Here is a 19,156-nt window from a genome sequence, read left to right on the forward strand (position 1 = left end):
ATTAAAACATGTATCCACATGCAGGACCCTAATTGGATCCTGATGTATTGACATCCTGGACCCTAATTGGAACATGTCGTATCCACATGCAGGACCCTAATTGGAACTTGATGTATCCACATGTACGACTCTAATTGGAACCTGTTGTATCTATATATAGGACCCTAATTGGAACCTGATGTATCCAATCCTGAACCCCAATTTGAACCTGATGTGTCCACATGCAGGACCCTAATTGGAACTTGTATCCACTTGTAGGACTCTAACTGGATCTTGATATCTATACATGCATGACCCTAATTGAAACTCGATGTATCCACATGCAAGATGCTTGCTGGATCTTGATGTATCTACATGCAGGACCCTAATTGGAACTTGATGTATTCATGTGTATGACCCTAATTGGAACTTAATGTATCCACACATAGGACCCTAATTGGAACTTGATGTATTCACATGTAAGACCCTAATTGGAACTTGATGTATTCACATGTAAGACCCTAATTGGAACTTGATGTATCCACATGTAGGACCCTAATTGGAACTTGATGTATCCACACATAGGACTGTAATTGGAACTTGATGTATTCACTTGTAAGACCCTAATTGGAACTTGATGTATTCACATGTAAGACCCTAATTGGAACTTGATGTATCCACATGTAGGACCCTAATTGGAACTTGATGTATTCACATGTAAGATCCTAACTGGAACTTGATATATCCACATATAGGACTCTAACTGGATCTTGATGTCTATACATGCAGGACCCTAACTGGAACTTGATGTATTCACATGTATGACCCTAATTGGAACTTGATGTATCCACATGTAGGACCCTAATTGGAACTTGATGTATCCACACATTGGACCCTAATTGGAACTTGATGTATCCACATGCAAGACCCAAACTGGTTCTTGATGTATCTACATGCATGACCATAATTGGAACTTGATGTATTCACATGTATGATCCTAACTGGAACTTGATGTATCCACATGTATGATCCTAACTGGAACTTGATGTATCCACATGTAGGACTCTAACTGGATCTTGATGTCTATACATGCAGGACCCTAACTGGAACTTGATGTATTCACATGTATGACCCTAATTGGAACTTGATGTATCCACATGTAGGACCCTAATTTGAACTTGATGTATCCACATGCAAGACCATAGCTGGATCTTGATGTATCTACATGCAGGACCCTAATTGGAACCTGACGTATTTACATGCACGGCCTTAATTGGAACTTGATAAATCCACAAACAGGGCTAATAACTGTGTACATATGACAAGACTGGAAGGGGAAAAGTCACAGACATATAGTAGTGAAAAAGACTTTGGTTATTATAATGACAGTGATTCGGTTTATACAAAATATACAAGCCTAAGTCAAAGCCAAAGCTTAACAGAACTGCATTAATCCAGTAAAGTACTTGATCTGAAATTTTTAAACTTGAGGACTGAATAAGTACAAATATAATATTCAATTTGTTGTTGTTGGTATTATTTTTTTTTAAATCCATTTTTCAGTGCATGATAGTCAATATATGGCAGCCAGTGTAACTGATAGAGAAAAACCCCAGGAAAATCACTGTAAGAACCACCAACCCATGGGAAGCTACTGGCAAGCTTTCTCACAAACCCACATTGGCTGAGCCCAAGACTCAAACCAACACAGATAGAGGTGAACTGGTAGTGATCAGTAAAGGCTAGTGCTGTAGACCACTTGGCACTCCAAGGTCCCCTAATGTTCTATTTGTAAACTTCTGTCACAAATTTGATACTCATTAGAACCCTTAGTAATTATAGATTAAAATATGAAATGTACATATTTGTATATATTATAATGTACATATTTAGTATATATTGTAATGGACATATTTGTATATATTGTAATGTACAGTGTGATTGCAATTTACTCAATCTCAATTTACGCAAGTTCAAAAATGCAAGATGGGTAATAATGCAAAATAGATCGCTACTATTGAAATAACTCTCTCTTACATATAGATTGTGCCACTGTTGCAGGCAAACATTACCCACAATGCCCAGCTCTTACGACCCCACCATTCTGTTTATTGTGGGCTCAGTGCTGCGTACGTATGTACATGTACAGATCGTTACAATTTTGGAATGTTATTATTGATGACATCTATACGATGAGCAAGTGATAGTCTGAAAAGACCAAGGAAGGCTATTTTGTTAGAGGTTAAACTTAAAGTCAGAGTACCGCCATGATAAAGCATGCTTTGAACCTTAGTGAAAGTACATGTAGAACAATATGTGACAGTGCAGAAAAAATAAAAGCCAGTGTGAAAGCTGGAACCTCCCTTTCGAACCAGAAAAGTTGCTATACCCACCCCAACATAATTGACACGATGGATAGGATGTTGCAGTGGGGCTTGATGATCAGCATAAGAAGAAAATTCGACTTAACCAAGCGATTGTGTGTGTGTGTGCTAAAGCCTCTAACCTGTACGAAGTTCTCAAGGTATCTGAAGAAGGTGATCAAAAAGATTCTCATGCCAGTATTGGGTGGTTACACATTTTTATTTTATGTTTCCTATGTTTTAAGTTTGTTTCCCTATGCTTTTTATGAAAACTTTTTTAATTTTTTTTTATTTTAATCTACTTTGCAGAAGCATTCCCTAATTTTAACATCCTGAATTTATACAGAGAAAATGATCTCAATTTATGCGAATCCGAAATTATGCGCTTGCTTTAAAATAAAACTTGTGTAAATTGCAATCACACTGTAGATATCTAGTATATATTGTAATGTACATATTTAGTATGGATTGCAAGTGGCCTAATGGTCTAAAGCGTTCACTGTTCCAGATGACTGCCATCTCACTTCTGTCTGTGTGGGTTTGAGTCTCAGGCTCAGCTAACATGGGTATGTGAGCAAGCTTGCCGGTAGCTTCTCGTGGGTTGGTGGTTCTTCCCAGGGTTTTAAACTCTAAAACAACAAAAACATATTTAGTATGTAATGTAATGTTCATATTTAGTATATAATGTAATGTACATATTTAGTATATAATGCAATGTACATATTTAGTATACAATGTAATGTACATATTTAGTATATAATGCAATGTACATATTTAGTATATAATGTAATGTACATATTTAGTATATAATGTAATGTACATATTTAGTATATAATGTAATGTACATATTTAGTATATAATGTAATGTACATATTTAGTATATAATGTAATGTACATATTTAGTATATAATGTAATGTACATATTTAGTATATATTGTAATGTACATATTTAGTATATAATGTAATGTACATATTTGTATATAATGTAATGTACATATTTAGTATATAATGCAATGTACATATTTAGTATATAATGTAATGTACATATTTAGTATATAATGCAATGTACATATTTAGTATATATTGTAATGTACATATTTAGTATATAATGTAATGTACATATTTGTATATAATGTAATGTACATATTTAGTATATAATGTAATGTACATATTTAGTATATAATGTAATGTACATATTTAGTATATAATGTAATGTACATATTTAGTATATAATGCAATGTACATATTTAGTATATAATGTAAAGTACATATTTAGTATATAATGTAATGTACATATTTAGTATATAATGCAATGTACATATTTAGTATATAATGTAATGTACATATTTAGTATATATTGTAATGTACATATTTAGTATACAATGTAATGTACATATTCAGTATATATTGCAATGTACATATTTAGTAGATAATGTAATGTACATATTCATATATATTATTTATGATGTAAATAGCACAATAAACATTAATGCACAGGGTAGAGGAGATGTTGGATTTTATGGAACATGAGTGTTGACTGCCATTATTTGCAACATTAAGCTTTGTTATTGACTTGTAAAGAGTAACTAGTTATTGTTGCAGCTGAAATCATAATGAATGTACCTTAATAAGTGATTACCTTAATTCATTCTTTGATGATGCATGATACAATCAATCAAAAAAGGGCACATTGTTATAAAAGGGTACATTGTCTTAAAAGGGCACATAATGCAGTCAGAAAAGGGTACATTATTTTAAATGACAGCAATTCTAATATTTCTGACAAGCTTTCCAGTCATAGATGGAAAAGTCAAGCTTGTCCCATTTCCAATATACCTTAAAATTATGAGTTTGGCAGGTACAGGGAATAAAGAGACTGTAAGCCCAGAAGAGATTTAGAAAGCATTTTCTATCCTTTACAGATGTGTGCAAATTGCCACCAGAGTCCATCTCCAGACCTGACACAACCTGTTAATTTGCCACAGTGCAAGTTCTGTCTGTATGCAACACAGACCCACTGCCAATGTCCCTGTTACTGTGATTCAGACATGGACCAGTGTGACAGCCAGTACAAACAACGACCACCTGGGGCAACTTTTCCTTACACAAGTTGCTATGGTAAGTTCCATTTACTCCCACCCACCAAATGCATACACATATAGGCATGCATTAAAACACATATTAGGATGGGTATTAAGAGCTCACCTCCAATATGATAGGTATACAGATATAATAGGTGTCCCAATATAATAGGTATCCTGGTATAATACGTATCTCAATATAATAGGTATCCTGATATAATATGTACCTTGATATCATAGGTATTCTGATATAAATATGCCAAGGTTATAATAAGTATCTTGATAGAATAGGTATCCCAATATAATAAGTATCCTGAAATAATAGGTATTCTGATATAATATATATATATATATATATATATATATATATATATCCTGATATAATATGTATTCCAAAATAATAGGTATCCTCAGACTTAATATGTATTCTAATATGTATCCTAATATAATAGGTATCCCAAAATAATAGTTATACTGACTTAATAGGTATTCTATATAATAGGTATTCTGATATAATAGGTGTCCCAAAATAATAGGTATCCTCAGACTTAATATGTATTCTAATATGTATCCTAATATAATAGGTATCCCAAAATAATAGTTATCCTGACTTAATAGATATTCTATATAATAGGTATTCTGATATAATAGGTGTCCCAAAATAATAGGTATCATCAGACTTAATATATATTCTAATATGTATCATGATATAATAGATATCCCAAAATAATAGGTATTCTGACTTAATAGGTATTCTGATATAATAGGTATCCTGATATAATAGGTGTCCCAAAACAATAGGTATTCTGATATAATAGGTATCATGACATAATAGGTATCCCAAAATAACAGGTATTCTGACTTAATAGGTATCCAGATCTATTAGGTATCCTGGTATAATAGGTGTCCCAATATAATTGGCATCCTAATATGATATGTATCCTGATATAATAGATATTGAAAATTTGACTCAAAGCATCAGGATATCAAATTTTAAAATGCATCACATTGATTAGCATGGCAGCTTGTTTGCCAGTAGGACCCTTTATCTGTTAAAATCTGCCTCTGTTTCAGTAAAGCCCATTTTGGACCTCATAAGTGCATATTCAGTCATAATTTGGCATGATCAAATATGGCTGCCCCAGAGAAGTCATCAGCTGTATCAGTCCAATCTAAACTTTTGTCTTTAAGTAAAAACGTGTAAAGATTTAAAACTCAGTTCTAAACCTGACTGCTACTGATTTTAAATAGTCCAAATTCAGAATACTTAATGGCTTTAATTTATTTTTCTTCTTTCTTTTGAGATTCCCCATTCCAGGAAACAGATCCACTCTTGTTGCCCGCTGTACCCAAACCATCAATACCACCTTGTAATATACCATGTGTCACTGTGTAAGTATATGCATCAGTACCACCTTGTAATATATCATGTGTCACTGTGTAAGTATATGCATCAATACCACCTTGTAATATACCATGTGTCACTGTGTAAGTATATGCATCAGTACCACCTTGTAATATACCATGTGTCACTGTGTAAGTATATGCAACAGTACCACCTTGTAATATACCATGTGTCACTGTGTAAGTATATGCATCAGTACCACCTTGTAATATACCATGTGCCACTGTGTAAGTATATGCATCAATACCACCTCATAATATACCATGTGTCACTGTGTAAGTATATGCATCAATACCACCTTGTAATATACCATGTGTCACTGTGTAAGTATATGCATCAATACCACCTTGTAATATACCATGTGCCACTGTGTAAGTATATGCATCAATACCACCTTGTAATATACCATGTGTTACTGTGTAAGTATATGCATCAATACCACCTTGTAATATACCATGTGTCACTGTGTAAGTATATGCATCAATACCACCTTGTAATATACCATGTGCCACTGTGTAAGTATATGCATCAATACCACCTTGTAATATACCATGTGTTACTGTGTAAGTATATGCATCAATACCACCTTGTAATATACCATGTGTCACTGTGTAAGTATATGCATCAGTACCACCTTGTAATATACCATGTGTCACTGTGTAAGTATATCCATCAGTACCACCTTGTAATATACAGTGTGCCACTGTGTAAGTATATGCATCAGTACCACCTTGTAATATACCATGTGCCACTGTGTAAGTATATGCATCAATACCACCTTGTAATATACCATGTGTCACTGTGTAAGTATATGCATCAATACCACCTTGTAATATACCATGTGCCACTGTGTAAGTATATGCATCAAATCACAATTACTAAGGATTCTTGTGACTGATTTAGTGGGTGATGCATCTTATTACATTTTTTCTTTCATGGTGTACTGGTTTTTATCTCGCCTACAGTGCATAGGTGTGACACATGTTTGACATTTCCTGTCATGTTTTTGATGATACTGTTGGTGTAGGTGTCATCATTAAGTTTGGCATTTAGCAGTTTCTCTGATACTGCTGGATGTACAGTAATGGGCTTGTTCATTGCAGAGGGTACTGCAAAATGACATCTACTACTGTACTTCACGTACAGTAATGGGCTTGTTCATTGTTGAGGGTACTGCAAAATGACATCTACTACTGTACTGGATGTACAATAATGGGCTTGTTCATTGTAGAGGGTACTGCAAAATGACATCTACTGCGGTAATGGAATGTCAGATGTCAACTTACATTTGTGGTTTTTCCTAATAGTGGACTTACCAGTTTTCAAAATGTTCACTTTTGTTTTTCATTGACTGAACTGTCAGTTTTTTAATAAATAAGATGCAGGACTTCCTTTAAAAATTCCTTCAAGGAGCCATGCTTCCGTGTATTTGATAGTGCACTATTAAATGAACCAAACATGAAATGGCAAACATAAGGAAAAGACTCTACAACATTGATCAAATCTAGAAGTTCTTGGATATATCATCTTCTGTCTCAAACTGACCTTTTAGCTGAGTGTGGCTAATCAATGATTGCATAACATATTCCACTGAACTTTAATTATACATGGCAACACTGATACAAGCCTATATGTGGCTTTGAAATTCATTATTTAATGCCAGTTCCTTCTTTCTAAAATACAAAATCTTAAACATCAACATACTTACTTGTACATCAAGCTGAGTCTGAGATTAAGCTGTAAAAATCAATCTGACAGTCTGGATTCAGTGATTCTACCTGTAAACATAATGACAGCCATTGCATTTTGAGGAAATTTTAAATATACTCTTATCACTGATTGGGGATTTAGATTCATTTAATACACTAGCACATGTTGTGACATAGAAACTTCCAGAAAGCCTGTTTCATTAGAGGGAATATTTCCATCCGGTGGTGCAAAGAATTGACTATACAAATGGTGACCATTTACTTGGGGCAACTGGAAGTTCTTGCTTGGAGATATGTTGTTGCTGTTGTGGGGTTTAACACCATTTTTCAGCACATGATAGGCTATGCATGGCAGCCAGTATTAATGGGGGAGGAAGAACCTGGGAAAACCCTGGGATAAACCACTGACCCACGAGAAGCTACTGGCAAGCTTTCTCACATACCCAAATTGACTGAATCCTGGACTCGAACCCATGAAGACAGAGGTGAGATGGCAGTGATCCATAACAGAGTGCGCTTTAGACCACTTGGCCACTCGGGGCCCTTTGGATATATGTGCTTACATTGAAATGAGGTAGAGGTATAGACATATACTTTCAATGAAATGAGGTAGAGCTGTGAAAATGCACTTATATTGAAATGAGATCGAGGTGTGGAAATGTGCTTCTCTTTAAAATAAGGTAAAATGAAATATGTGTGAAAATGCATTTACATTTAAATGAGAGGGTTTAGAAATGTGCTTGCATTGAAATGAGGTAGAGGTGTAGAAATGTGCTTACATTAAAATGAGGTAGAGGTGGAGAATGTTGCTTGCATTGAATGAGATAGTGGTGGAGAAATGTACTTGCATTGAAATGAGGTAGTGGTGGAGACGTGCTTGCATTGAAATGAGGTAGTGGTGCAGAAATGTGCTTGCAGTGAAATGAGGTAGAGAAAGAAATGTGCTTGCATTGAAGTGAGGTAGAGAGGGAGAAATGTGCTTGCACTGGAATGAAGTATAGGTGTAGAAATGTGTTTGTATTAGAATGAGGTAGAGGTGTATAAAAGTGCTTGCATTGAAATGATGTATTTGCATGAGGTCGCTGTGTAGAAATGTGCTTGCATTGAAATGAGGTAGAGGTGTAGAAATGTGCTTGCACTGAAATGAGGTAGAGGTGCAGAAATGTGCTTGCAGTGAAATGAGGTAGAGAGAAAGAAATGTGCTTGCATTGAAATGAGGTAGGGAGGGAGAAATGTGCTTGCACTGGAATGAGGTGTAGGGTTAAAAACACATTGAATACCTAATGTAATAATATAATGATCATTTCAAGCAACTTAGTGGACATCTTTAAAGCATTCTTCAAATTTGAAATAAACTGGATACATTCATGTTTCTGTCTCAGAAATACTGGGCTTATGGATGTTATTACTGATTTACAGCTGCATATTTAATAGCTAAAAACAAAGTTAACCATGACAAAATATTTGCTTAATATGAGCAAAGTACATATACAAGTTAGACTAGATTGTCTTGCTAAATTTGTATACTGGTGCAAAGCTATAGTGCTTATATATGTATCAGGAATTGTTTCCACAATTAATTCACTTAAAATGACCATATTCTATTGCTTGTCCTGAATAAACAATTTGTAAATAACTAAATAAATCCTGTTTTAGTTAGAGTTTTCTCTGTAATCAGTCTGTCAAGTTGTGTCATTATTTTTTTATATAACCAGACTGTAAAGTTGTGTCTAGATTTTGAATACCACATCAGTTTTTTAAAAAAAATTTAATTTCCAAGTCACTGTGACTACTTTAAAGTATAAATCAAGATGCCTAGAATGTGATTCTTACTATTTTTAGATCAGGCTGACCTGCATTCTTAAACAAGACGTTAAAATTCCAGCACAAAATCTTTGAATCAATAAAACCAGAATGCATGAAGTAATAAAATGTCATCACAATTTGAGACAGTAATCTTTATATTTAATTTGATTCTCTCTTATTTTGAATAAAATTAAAAAGTTTAACATTTTTTGGATTATTGAGTTTAAATGATAGTTTCCATACTTAAAAAAAGGAAGAAATGACTAAAACTCTAACACTCTTTTTCCAGAGAAGATCTGGTATTCTGCACCAGTCTGCACCATTGCAAAGTTTCAGATGACCAATTTCCTGTATGTATATGGAGGAACCAGTCAGAAATTGATCAGATGTCAACAAAACCACCACAGACACCACCTCAGCCTACACTTCCAGGTGGTTCTGATGTCCCTACACCACCCAAGCCTGTAGTGGTACCTTCCAAAGGCACATCTGGACCAGGTATTCATACACCACCAAGACCCACTAACGAATTACCTGAAGGCACCACCCCTAGACCAGGCATTGCTACTCCAGCAGGATCAAGTGGAACAGTAGTTCCTACTCCTCTTAAGCCCACTAATGACCAGTCCAAAGACTCCACAACTGGGCCACTCTTTCCCACTACACCATCAAATGAACCACCTTCAGACTCAAACACTACTTTGACAAAACCAACAAATGGAACACCCAGGGGCTCCAAATCAAGGTCACCACCACTAGATCCACATGGATCCACTCAGCCTTCAATAGCACAACCAGGGGCCACACAGTTGACTGCCAGCACTGCTACTACACTGAAAAATGTTCCGATAGATAGGTATTCTTGATTATATCGTTCTACATAGTATCAATTAATTGTCTGTCAGGTATAGAAATATAGATTTTGTACATTTTTTCTTCTCAGTAAAACTGTACTGTGATTTTAGCTTGGGTAAAATTAGGGAATAATATCTCAGTACTATTACATGACATCTAAGTACTATTACATGACATCTAAGTACTATTACATGACATCTAATTACTATTACATGACATCTAAGTACTATTACATGACATCTAAGTACTATTACATGACATCTAATTACTATTACATGACATCTAAGTACTATTACATGACATCTAAGTACTATTACATGACATCTAAGTACTATTACATGACATCTAATTACTATTACAAATCTCAGTATTGTTAAATGATATATCAGATATGTTAGATGATATCTCATTACTATTACATGATATCTTTAATAATCAAACTTCATGTTAAGAAAGATGAGCAGTAACTGTAAAATTTGTCATAGTAGTACATTATTTTGGTGAAAGGACTGGACAGTTAAATGTATGCACATTGGAAATCAAGCAGTTTGTTTGCCCTCCACAAAAGTAAAGCAGGCATATGTCCTTCATTTCATCTTATTACAGTGAGAGGCATTCCTGTTTCACAATCACATTTTCGGAAATTGCATGTTTTTTTCTAGCTTACTTCACATTCCAAAGCTTACAAAATCCCTGAAATCTGGCACTTACATAAAATAACTGTCATAGAAGCAATTGGAACACACACTTTTTGAAGTCTGAAGTATTTTATTGTTTGGGTTATTTGATTCTTGTAATTTGTAAAAGTTTGAAATGGAAGACATTTCATGTGGACACATTCGTCAGAGATAAATTATGGTGGATAAATTGTATAGGGAATTACACACATGCAAATATCAAGAGGTCTGAAATGATGCAGTGTTCTAGTGATTTTGTTGTTTTATTTTTCATTTACAAGTTCTCAGAATGAAAAAACCATATGAATATGTCTTTCTCAATTGAATACCCAAATCACATGAATATTAGGAACACAATCTTACTCTGTCTCCACAGTCCAACTCCCCCCACCCCCAAAAAAGGATGGAAAATCATCTTACTGTTCATATATAGTCTGAGGGAAGTAGCTCTTACAAATTAAACTGCTACAGTAGCCTAATTGGTTAGAATGTCTGCCTCAGATATGGGAGGTCATGGGTTCAAACCCCAGCTGATTCATACCAAAGACTTCTAAAAATGGTACTTGCAGCTACCTCGCTTGGTGCTCAGCATTAAGAGGTTAGTGTTAGGTCTGGTTGGCCTGGTGTCAGGATAATGTGACTAGGTGGAACATGATCCTACATGTCAGCAGCATGAAGCCCCAGTGTTAGACATCACTGTAAACTGCCACACAGCGATATGACTGAAAAGTTTAAAGGTTGAAAGTTGAAAGGTTAAAAATCCAAATCACACACACACTGTTACAAATTACCTCCCCGACCACTGGCTAATTAGTTACCCATATATCTGATGTTTACCAGTTTAAGCTTTTGCTTAGGACTTTTAAGCTTTTGCTTAGGACTTTTAAGCTTTGCTCAGGACTTTTAAGATTTTCTTAGGACTTGTAAGCTTTTTCTTAGGACTTTAAACCTTTGCTCAGGACTTTTAAGCTTTTGCTCATGAATACATTGCCATTTATACAGTGTTTCAAGCCTTTAACAAATTTAGGTGGTTAGGTCAGTGTCAGTATTGGTATACATCATGCACGCAGTGTTAGGTGAATTTATTGGTATTTTTATCCAGTCATTGTGGAATGGTTAGTTGCATGTGTCAGCTGTATTCATGAATACCTGTGCATGTATTGAATTGCAAAGTAGTCATGGACTCATTTTATGTTGTAGATGTTTTCTCTTTGAATTTCACCTAATTTGTGTGTATTTTATTTGCATTTGTTTCAGTTGTTTCAGTGGAAATGACTTCATGATTTGTGCACTTGGAAAGATAAGATAAATAGAAAAATGATCTGATTATGTTGGAAAACTTTGTGATCATGAATTACCACCTCAAGGAAGATGGACAAAATCACCTTAAACTTCATGTTAAAGTATGCCTTTCCTCTGTGTTATGCCCAGCAGATATCTCCATACAGTCTGGTACACTTTGGGCACATTCATCCTTCTTGCTGATTCGTTGTCAAGGGGAGACCAACTGCTTCTTATGTAGTGATATCTCAGTCCGTCTTTCTTCCACTGAGTATGCATCCTGTACAACCACCTGATGATAGACCTGTTTGCAACAAGATGGAACCACAAACTGCCCACCTCATTTCTCTGTTCCCAGACCTAGATTCCTCAACTGTTGATGTCCTTTCAGTCGGTTGGGAGGGAATTTGGGCCTCTGCCTTTCTCCCCAGTAATTTCTGATCCAGAAGGTAGTTTAGAAAGTGAGGCGATAGACTTTTGCTGAAAATCCATTGCTTCTCAAATGCCCGCAATGTGGATGGTCTTCTACCTGTCAAGATGATGTTCTTGTTATAGGGTTTAATGTCATTTTTCAGCACAAGAAAGGCTATACATGATGGCCAGTATAAATGGTGGAAGAATAACCCAGGAAAACCACGGAATGAACCACTGACCCATGAGAAGCTACCGGCATCCTGCTGGAATCATTTTCATAAAAGACTGTGAGGACAGGTGAGAGGAAGAAGCTTGTCCAGACACAGATGGAACACCACTGACTCCAGCTGCTTCAGCAATGTGGGGTTGTCATGGGAACATTTATCACAAGATTGAATAGTCTGCTGATCCAAGATTTGTCCCTGTTATCAGGCCTACAATGTCCTCCCCATCCTATCTTCAGTTCCTCAATTCACTAATTTATTCCTTTTTCCTTATTCCTGGAATGAAGTTTGTAGCTTTCACTGGCAATTTCTGGGGAAACTTTTGCTAGTAAGGTAACATCTGTGTTGGCTTTCATGATAATTAATATTTTTCCAGTTGAGCTACCTTCACAATTGAAGGAAAACTCACCTCTATCAGTGGAGCAATGATGTTGCTCCCCCCCCCCCATCCCCTGAATGGGAGGAGGGAGTTTGATGACAGCAGAAGTCAGATGCTCTTGCATTTTCTTCTGTTACATATTCTTCTATGTTTAGTGATTGAGTAATGTATTGGATGGAGAAAGATTTTTATTTTATAGTAAATTGTTTCCTCTGAAAATAATTATCCTTTCACATTACTGTTAAACCATCCCCCTCCCATTCTCACAAATGTGAGCATCCATTTTGCTCATGCTTAGACTGGTAAACATCTGGGATACAAGTGACCACTTAGTGTAGGAGGGGACGTTATCTGTAAGAGTTACTTACCCTCGTCTATAGGTAAACAATCTCAGAGCAGAGGCAGTAGAAGTTGATTTAAAAGAGTCACTTCCTTTCATCCACATGACAAATGGACCAGAAAGGCAACTTTTTTGATCTTTTAAAGAGGACTGTTTTCAGGAGCTTGGTTGCAAAGATTGATCCTAATGTTTATGTGATTGGGTAAGTAATTTCAGAGAAACTTGCTTTACTAAAATAAATTTCATGTAATCCAATAAATTGTATGCCCCCAAATTTGAAGTGGTTCACATTCTACTTTACTGCATTATTTTTCCAGGAAGGAGGAAGCAGATGACCATAAGACAGGGGTTATTGTGGGGGTGGTGATTGCATGCATTGCAGTTGTTCTACTCCTGGCATTTATTCTTGTCAAGTTATATGGCAAGAAATTTCGTCAAGCTGGGGCCGACAGTAAGTTTACCAACTTTCCCATTTTTTTCAAATTATAGGTTTGTCATATAAAGTTTTTTTGGTGATGTGCTTAGTAGCAATGTATATTTTATGCAACAGTAATCCATATTTTATGCAGCAGTAATCCATAAATTATGAAGCAGTAATCTATAAATTATGCAGCAGTAATCAATAGTTTATTCAGTAGCAATGATACCACCAACCACTGGTGTCCCATGCCCCACCTGCAACCACCTGTGTGCATCGGAATCTGGACTCAGGAGCCACATGCGTGTCCACCGTTGAATGAGATCGCACAACATGTCTTCCTCAACGCGAGAGACTACAATTATTTAGTAGTAATGCATAGTTTATGTAGCAGTAATCCATAGTTTATACAGCAGTAATCCATAGTTTATATAGCAGTAATCCATAGTTTATGCAGCAGTAATCCATAGCTTATTCAGTGGCAATGCATAGTTTATGCTGCGGTAATCCATAGTTTATTAAGTAGCAATGTATAGTTTATGCAGCAGTAATCCATAGTTTATACAGAAGTAATCCATAGTTTATATAGCAGTAATCCATAGTTTATACAGCGGAAATCCATAGTTTATTCAATAGCAATGCATAGTTTATGCTGCAATAAACCATAGTTTATACAGTAGCAATGCATAGTTTGTGCAGCAGTAATCCATAGTTTATATAGCAGTAATCCATAGTTTATGCAGCAGTAATCCATAGTTTATTCAGTGGCAATGCATAGTTTATGCTACAGTAATCCATAGTTTATTAAGTAGCAATGCACATTATGTGCAACAGTAATCCATAGTTTATGCAGCAGTAATATTTTATTAAGTAGCAGTTCATAGTTTATGCTGCAGTAAATTCATAGTTTATGCAGCAGTTATCCATATTTTATGCATTAATCCATAGCTTATGCTTCAGTATTCCATAGTTTGTGCAGCAGTAATCCATAGTGCTTAGTAGCAGTGCATAGTTTATGCAGCAATAATGCATAGTTTATTTAGTAGCAGTGCATAGTTAATGCAGCAGTAATCCATAGTTTATGCAGCAGTAATCTATAGTTTATGCAACAGCAATCCATAGTTTATGCAGCAGTAATCCATAGTTCATGCAGCAGTAATCCATAGTTTATGCAGCAGTAATCCATAGTTTTGCAGCAGTAATCCATAGTGCTTAGTAGAAGTGCATAGTTTATGCAGCAGTAATCCATAGTTTATTTAGTAGCAGTGCATAGTTAATGCAGCAGTAATCCATAGTTTATGCAGCAGTAATCCATAGTTTATTCAGTAGTAATCCATAGTTTATGCAGCAGTTATCCATAGTTTTTGCAGTAGCAATCCATAGTTTATGCAGCAGTAATCCATAGTTTATATAGCAGTAATCCATAGTTTATGCAGCAGTAATACATAGTTTATTCAGTGGCAATGCATAGTTTATGCTGCAGTAATCCATAGTTTATTAAGTAGCAATGCACACTATGTGCAACATTAATCCATAGTTTATGCAGCAGTAATATTTTATTTAGTAGCAGTGCATAGTTTATGCTGCAGTAAATTCATAGTTTATGCAGCAGTTATCTATATTTTATGCATTAATCCATAGTTTATGCATCAGTATTCCATAGTTTGTGCAGCAGTAATCCATAGTGCTTAGTAGCAGTGCATAGTTTATGCAGCAGTAATCCATAGTTTATTTAGTAGCAGTGCATAGTTAATGCAGCAGTAATTCATAGTTTATGCAGCAGTAATCCATAGTTCATGCAGCAGTAATCCATAGTTTATGCAGCAGTAATCCATAGTTTGTGCAGCAGTAATCCATAGTGCTTAGTAGCAGTGCATAGTTTATGCAGCAGTAATCCATAGTTTATTTAGTAGCAGTGCATAGTTTATGCAGCAGTAATCCATAGTTTTTGCAGTAGCAATACAGTTTATTCAGTAGTAATTCATAGTTTATGCAGCAGTAATCCATAGTTTATGCAGTAGCAATGCATAGTTTATTCAGTAGTAATCCATAGTTTATGCAGCAGTAATCCATAGTTTTTGCAGTAGCAATACGGTTTATTCAGTAGCAATGCATAGTTTATGCAGCATTAATCCATAGTTTATGCAGCAGTAATCCATAGTGCTTAGTAGCAGTGCATAGTTTATACAGCAGTAATCCATAGTTTATTTAGTAGCAGTGCATAGTTTATGCAGTAGTAATACAGTTTATTCAGTGGCAATGCATATTTTATGCTGCAGTAATTCATAGTTTATGCCACAGTAATCCATAGTTTATGCTGCAGTAATTCGTAGTTTATGCAGCAGTAATTCATAGTTTATGCAGTAGCAATGCATAGTTTATTCAGCAGTAATCCATAGTTTTTGCAGTAGCAATACGGTTTATTCAGTAGCAATGCATAGTTTATGCAGCATTAATCCATAGTTTATGCAGCAGTAATCCATAGTGCTTAGTAGCAGTGCATAGTTTATACAGCAGTAATCCATAGTTTATTTAGTAGCAGTGCATAGTTTATGCAGTAGTAATACAGTTTATTCAGTGGCAATGCATATTTTATGCTGCAGTAATTCATAGTTTATGCCACAGTAATCCATAGTTTATGCTGCAGTAATTCGTAGTTTATGCAGCAGTAATTCATAGTTTATGCAGCAGTAATCCATAGTTTATGCCACAGTAATTCATAGTTTATGCAGTAGTAATCTCTAGTTTGTGCAGCAGTAATCCTTAGTTTATTCAGTAGCAATGCAAAGTTTTTTCTGCAGTAATTCATAGTTTATGCCACAGTAAGCCATAGCTTATGCAGCAGTAATCCATAGTTTATTAAGAGGCAATGCATAGTTTATGCAGCATTATTCCATAGTTTATGCAGCAGTAATCCATAGTTTATGCAGCATTAATCCATAGTTTATGCAGTAGCAATGAATAGTTTATGCAGCAGTAATCCAGTTTATGCAGCAGTAATCCGTAGCTTATGCAGCAGTAATCCATAATTTATTCAGAGGCAATGCATGTTTATGCATCAGTAATCCATAGTTTATTCAGTAGTATTGCATAGTTTATGCAGCAGTAATACACAGTTTATTCAGTAGCTGTGCATAGCTTATGTCTTGGCAATACATAGTTTATGCTGTTGCAGTGCAGTCCATAGAAATTATGTTTTTAGATCATTAAACTTTTGTACAGATAATTTTTTATTGAAAATGTGAAAACTGAGTTTTTTGTTTGGATTTTTGACGTTGCTTTAAAAAAAAATCAGTCATATCGCTACAATGTCTGCAGTATGGCAGTTCTGTAGTGATGTCTAGCACTGGAGTATCATGCCACAGAGATGCAGCATGAAGTAACCCCAAATCAAATTATCCTGACACCAGGCCAACCAGTCCTAACACTAACTTCTTAATGCTGAGCACCTTGCAAGGCAGCTGTTCATACCATTTTTATGTCTTTGTTATGAAAATTGAAAGTGCTTAAGAATTTTAATTAACTGGCATGCAAAGAATTAATGGACTATACATTAACTGCATTTCTGTTAACAGGAATAATACAAACTTGTTCAACTTATTTTGATTTTGAGAAAAATATTTTGCTAATAAAATGTTGATAATAAGGGTACTATCAGGTAAAACCCTTGAATTTGAAGGGTTTCCATAAACTTCCCTGAATTTAAAAACGGTTACATTTTATACTTAAAAGACTGTTTAATTTGTTGGGGTTTTTTAAATTATGATTGCCCAACACTCCTTGGGGTAAAATCAGGTGGATCAAATGACACATGACAGATAGTTTGCCAAATTGAGTACTATCCATTTACTGTAATGGTGCTATAATTATTTTGTTTTTCTTCGCCTTTTATACCTGTGTGTGTGTGATTTGGATTTTTAATGTAACTTTTAAATCTTTTTAGTCATACTGCTACGATGTCTGCAGCATGACAGTTTATAGTGATGTCTAGCACTAGGGCATCATGCCGCAGACATGTAGGATGATGTCCCACCCAGTCACATTATTCTGGCACCAGTCCTAACACTAACCTCTTAATGCTGAACACCTAGGAAGGCAGCTGTTAGTACCATTTTTATAAGTCTTTGGTATGGCTAATCCTGGGTTCGATGCTGTGACCTCCCACATCCAAGGTAGATATTCTAACTACTAGGCCAGTAGAGGGGTGTACTTTTATACTTTATTACACATAAAGTAACGTGTGAGGAAAGAATGCTCCTTGAAAGGGTTTTAAAAACTCCTTAATAAAACCTCGCCATGGCTTGATGAACCCTCTTGAAGAGGGTAGTAATCCATAAAAACAAAAAATAATCAACTTCTTAAAGGTATGTCAGTGGCTGAGGGTTGTAAGCACTGAGTGTCAGGTTCTTTGAAGCATTAACTGCAGTTGGCCACACTTAGTGAAGACTTGTTTTAATGTTAAAAACAAAGAAATAAGTCTTGATTTTTTTCAGACACCGGAGGGAAGTATCTGACAGGTAGCACAATGTTTGACAGCACTCTCTTCAATCATTCTACAGAGAGTGTCTCACTTGGAAGGGCTCCAGCATCTACAGTGCCATATGAGCCAATGGGGAAATAACTTTCAACACCGAGTCATAACCAAGAGTTACCTACCTTAGTGGAGCAAAAGACTATAGAAAGAAAAGAATAGCCATTCTGCCTCTTAGATTTTCATTGCATTTTTTAATTATTTTTTAAGAACTAAAAATGGCCATTTATGTGGGAGTATTTTGTGTCTGAAAGTAAACTTTTTTCTTGTATCCAGTTCTTTAATGTATATAAAATGTATATTAACTTGATAAAAATGGTTTGACTCTGCACATAATCTCTTGGGTGTAACTCTGTTGGGTTTTTTCTCACTACATAACCAGTATATATTATTATCTTGAAATGAAATTGGACTTGAGTGTTTGTTGTAAACATGTAAATATGTTCAGTTTACTTTACTGGACATTACATTAATAGCATAAACGTTAATAAAAATTTAATTGGAATTTGTCTTATTTATCAAAATTCATGTGTGTATTTGGTATGATTCCATTGCATCACACAGGTTGCCACTATATCATGTCTTGTGTCAAGCCTTGTAGTCACATAGACGTTCTGACTCAAGTAACAATGACATTTTGACTCTCAAGTCGCACTAACATATTGACTCTAAGGTCGCATGAACTTTTTGACTT

The 19,156-nt window shown here is 35.3% G+C and overlaps 1 protein-coding gene across 1 annotated transcript in view; it reads left to right on the plus strand.

Moving 5' to 3' along the window:
* LOC149803968 (VWFA and cache domain-containing protein 1-like) overlaps window positions 1-18,967 on the plus strand; it is a 115,579-nt gene extending 96,612 nt beyond the window's left edge. Inside the window, exons 21-25 of the mRNA XM_089954031.1 lie at window positions 4,265-4,460; window positions 5,728-5,815; window positions 9,633-10,199; window positions 13,831-13,964; window positions 18,425-18,967. Of these exons, the coding sequence (XP_089810157.1) occupies window positions 4,265-4,460; window positions 5,728-5,815; window positions 9,633-10,199; window positions 13,831-13,964; window positions 18,425-18,552 (1,113 nt within the window). The 3' untranslated portion in view covers window positions 18,553-18,967. The remainder of the gene's footprint in view (window positions 1-4,264; window positions 4,461-5,727; window positions 5,816-9,632; window positions 10,200-13,830; window positions 13,965-18,424) is intronic.
* Window positions 18,968-19,156: the final 189 nt, after the last annotated feature.

Source organism: Sinohyriopsis cumingii, chromosome 3 (assembly GCF_028554795.1).
Source record: "Sinohyriopsis cumingii isolate HCF-2022 chromosome 3, ASM2855479v2, whole genome shotgun sequence".
Classification (NCBI taxonomy): Eukaryota; Metazoa; Mollusca; class Bivalvia; order Unionida; family Unionidae; genus Sinohyriopsis; species Sinohyriopsis cumingii.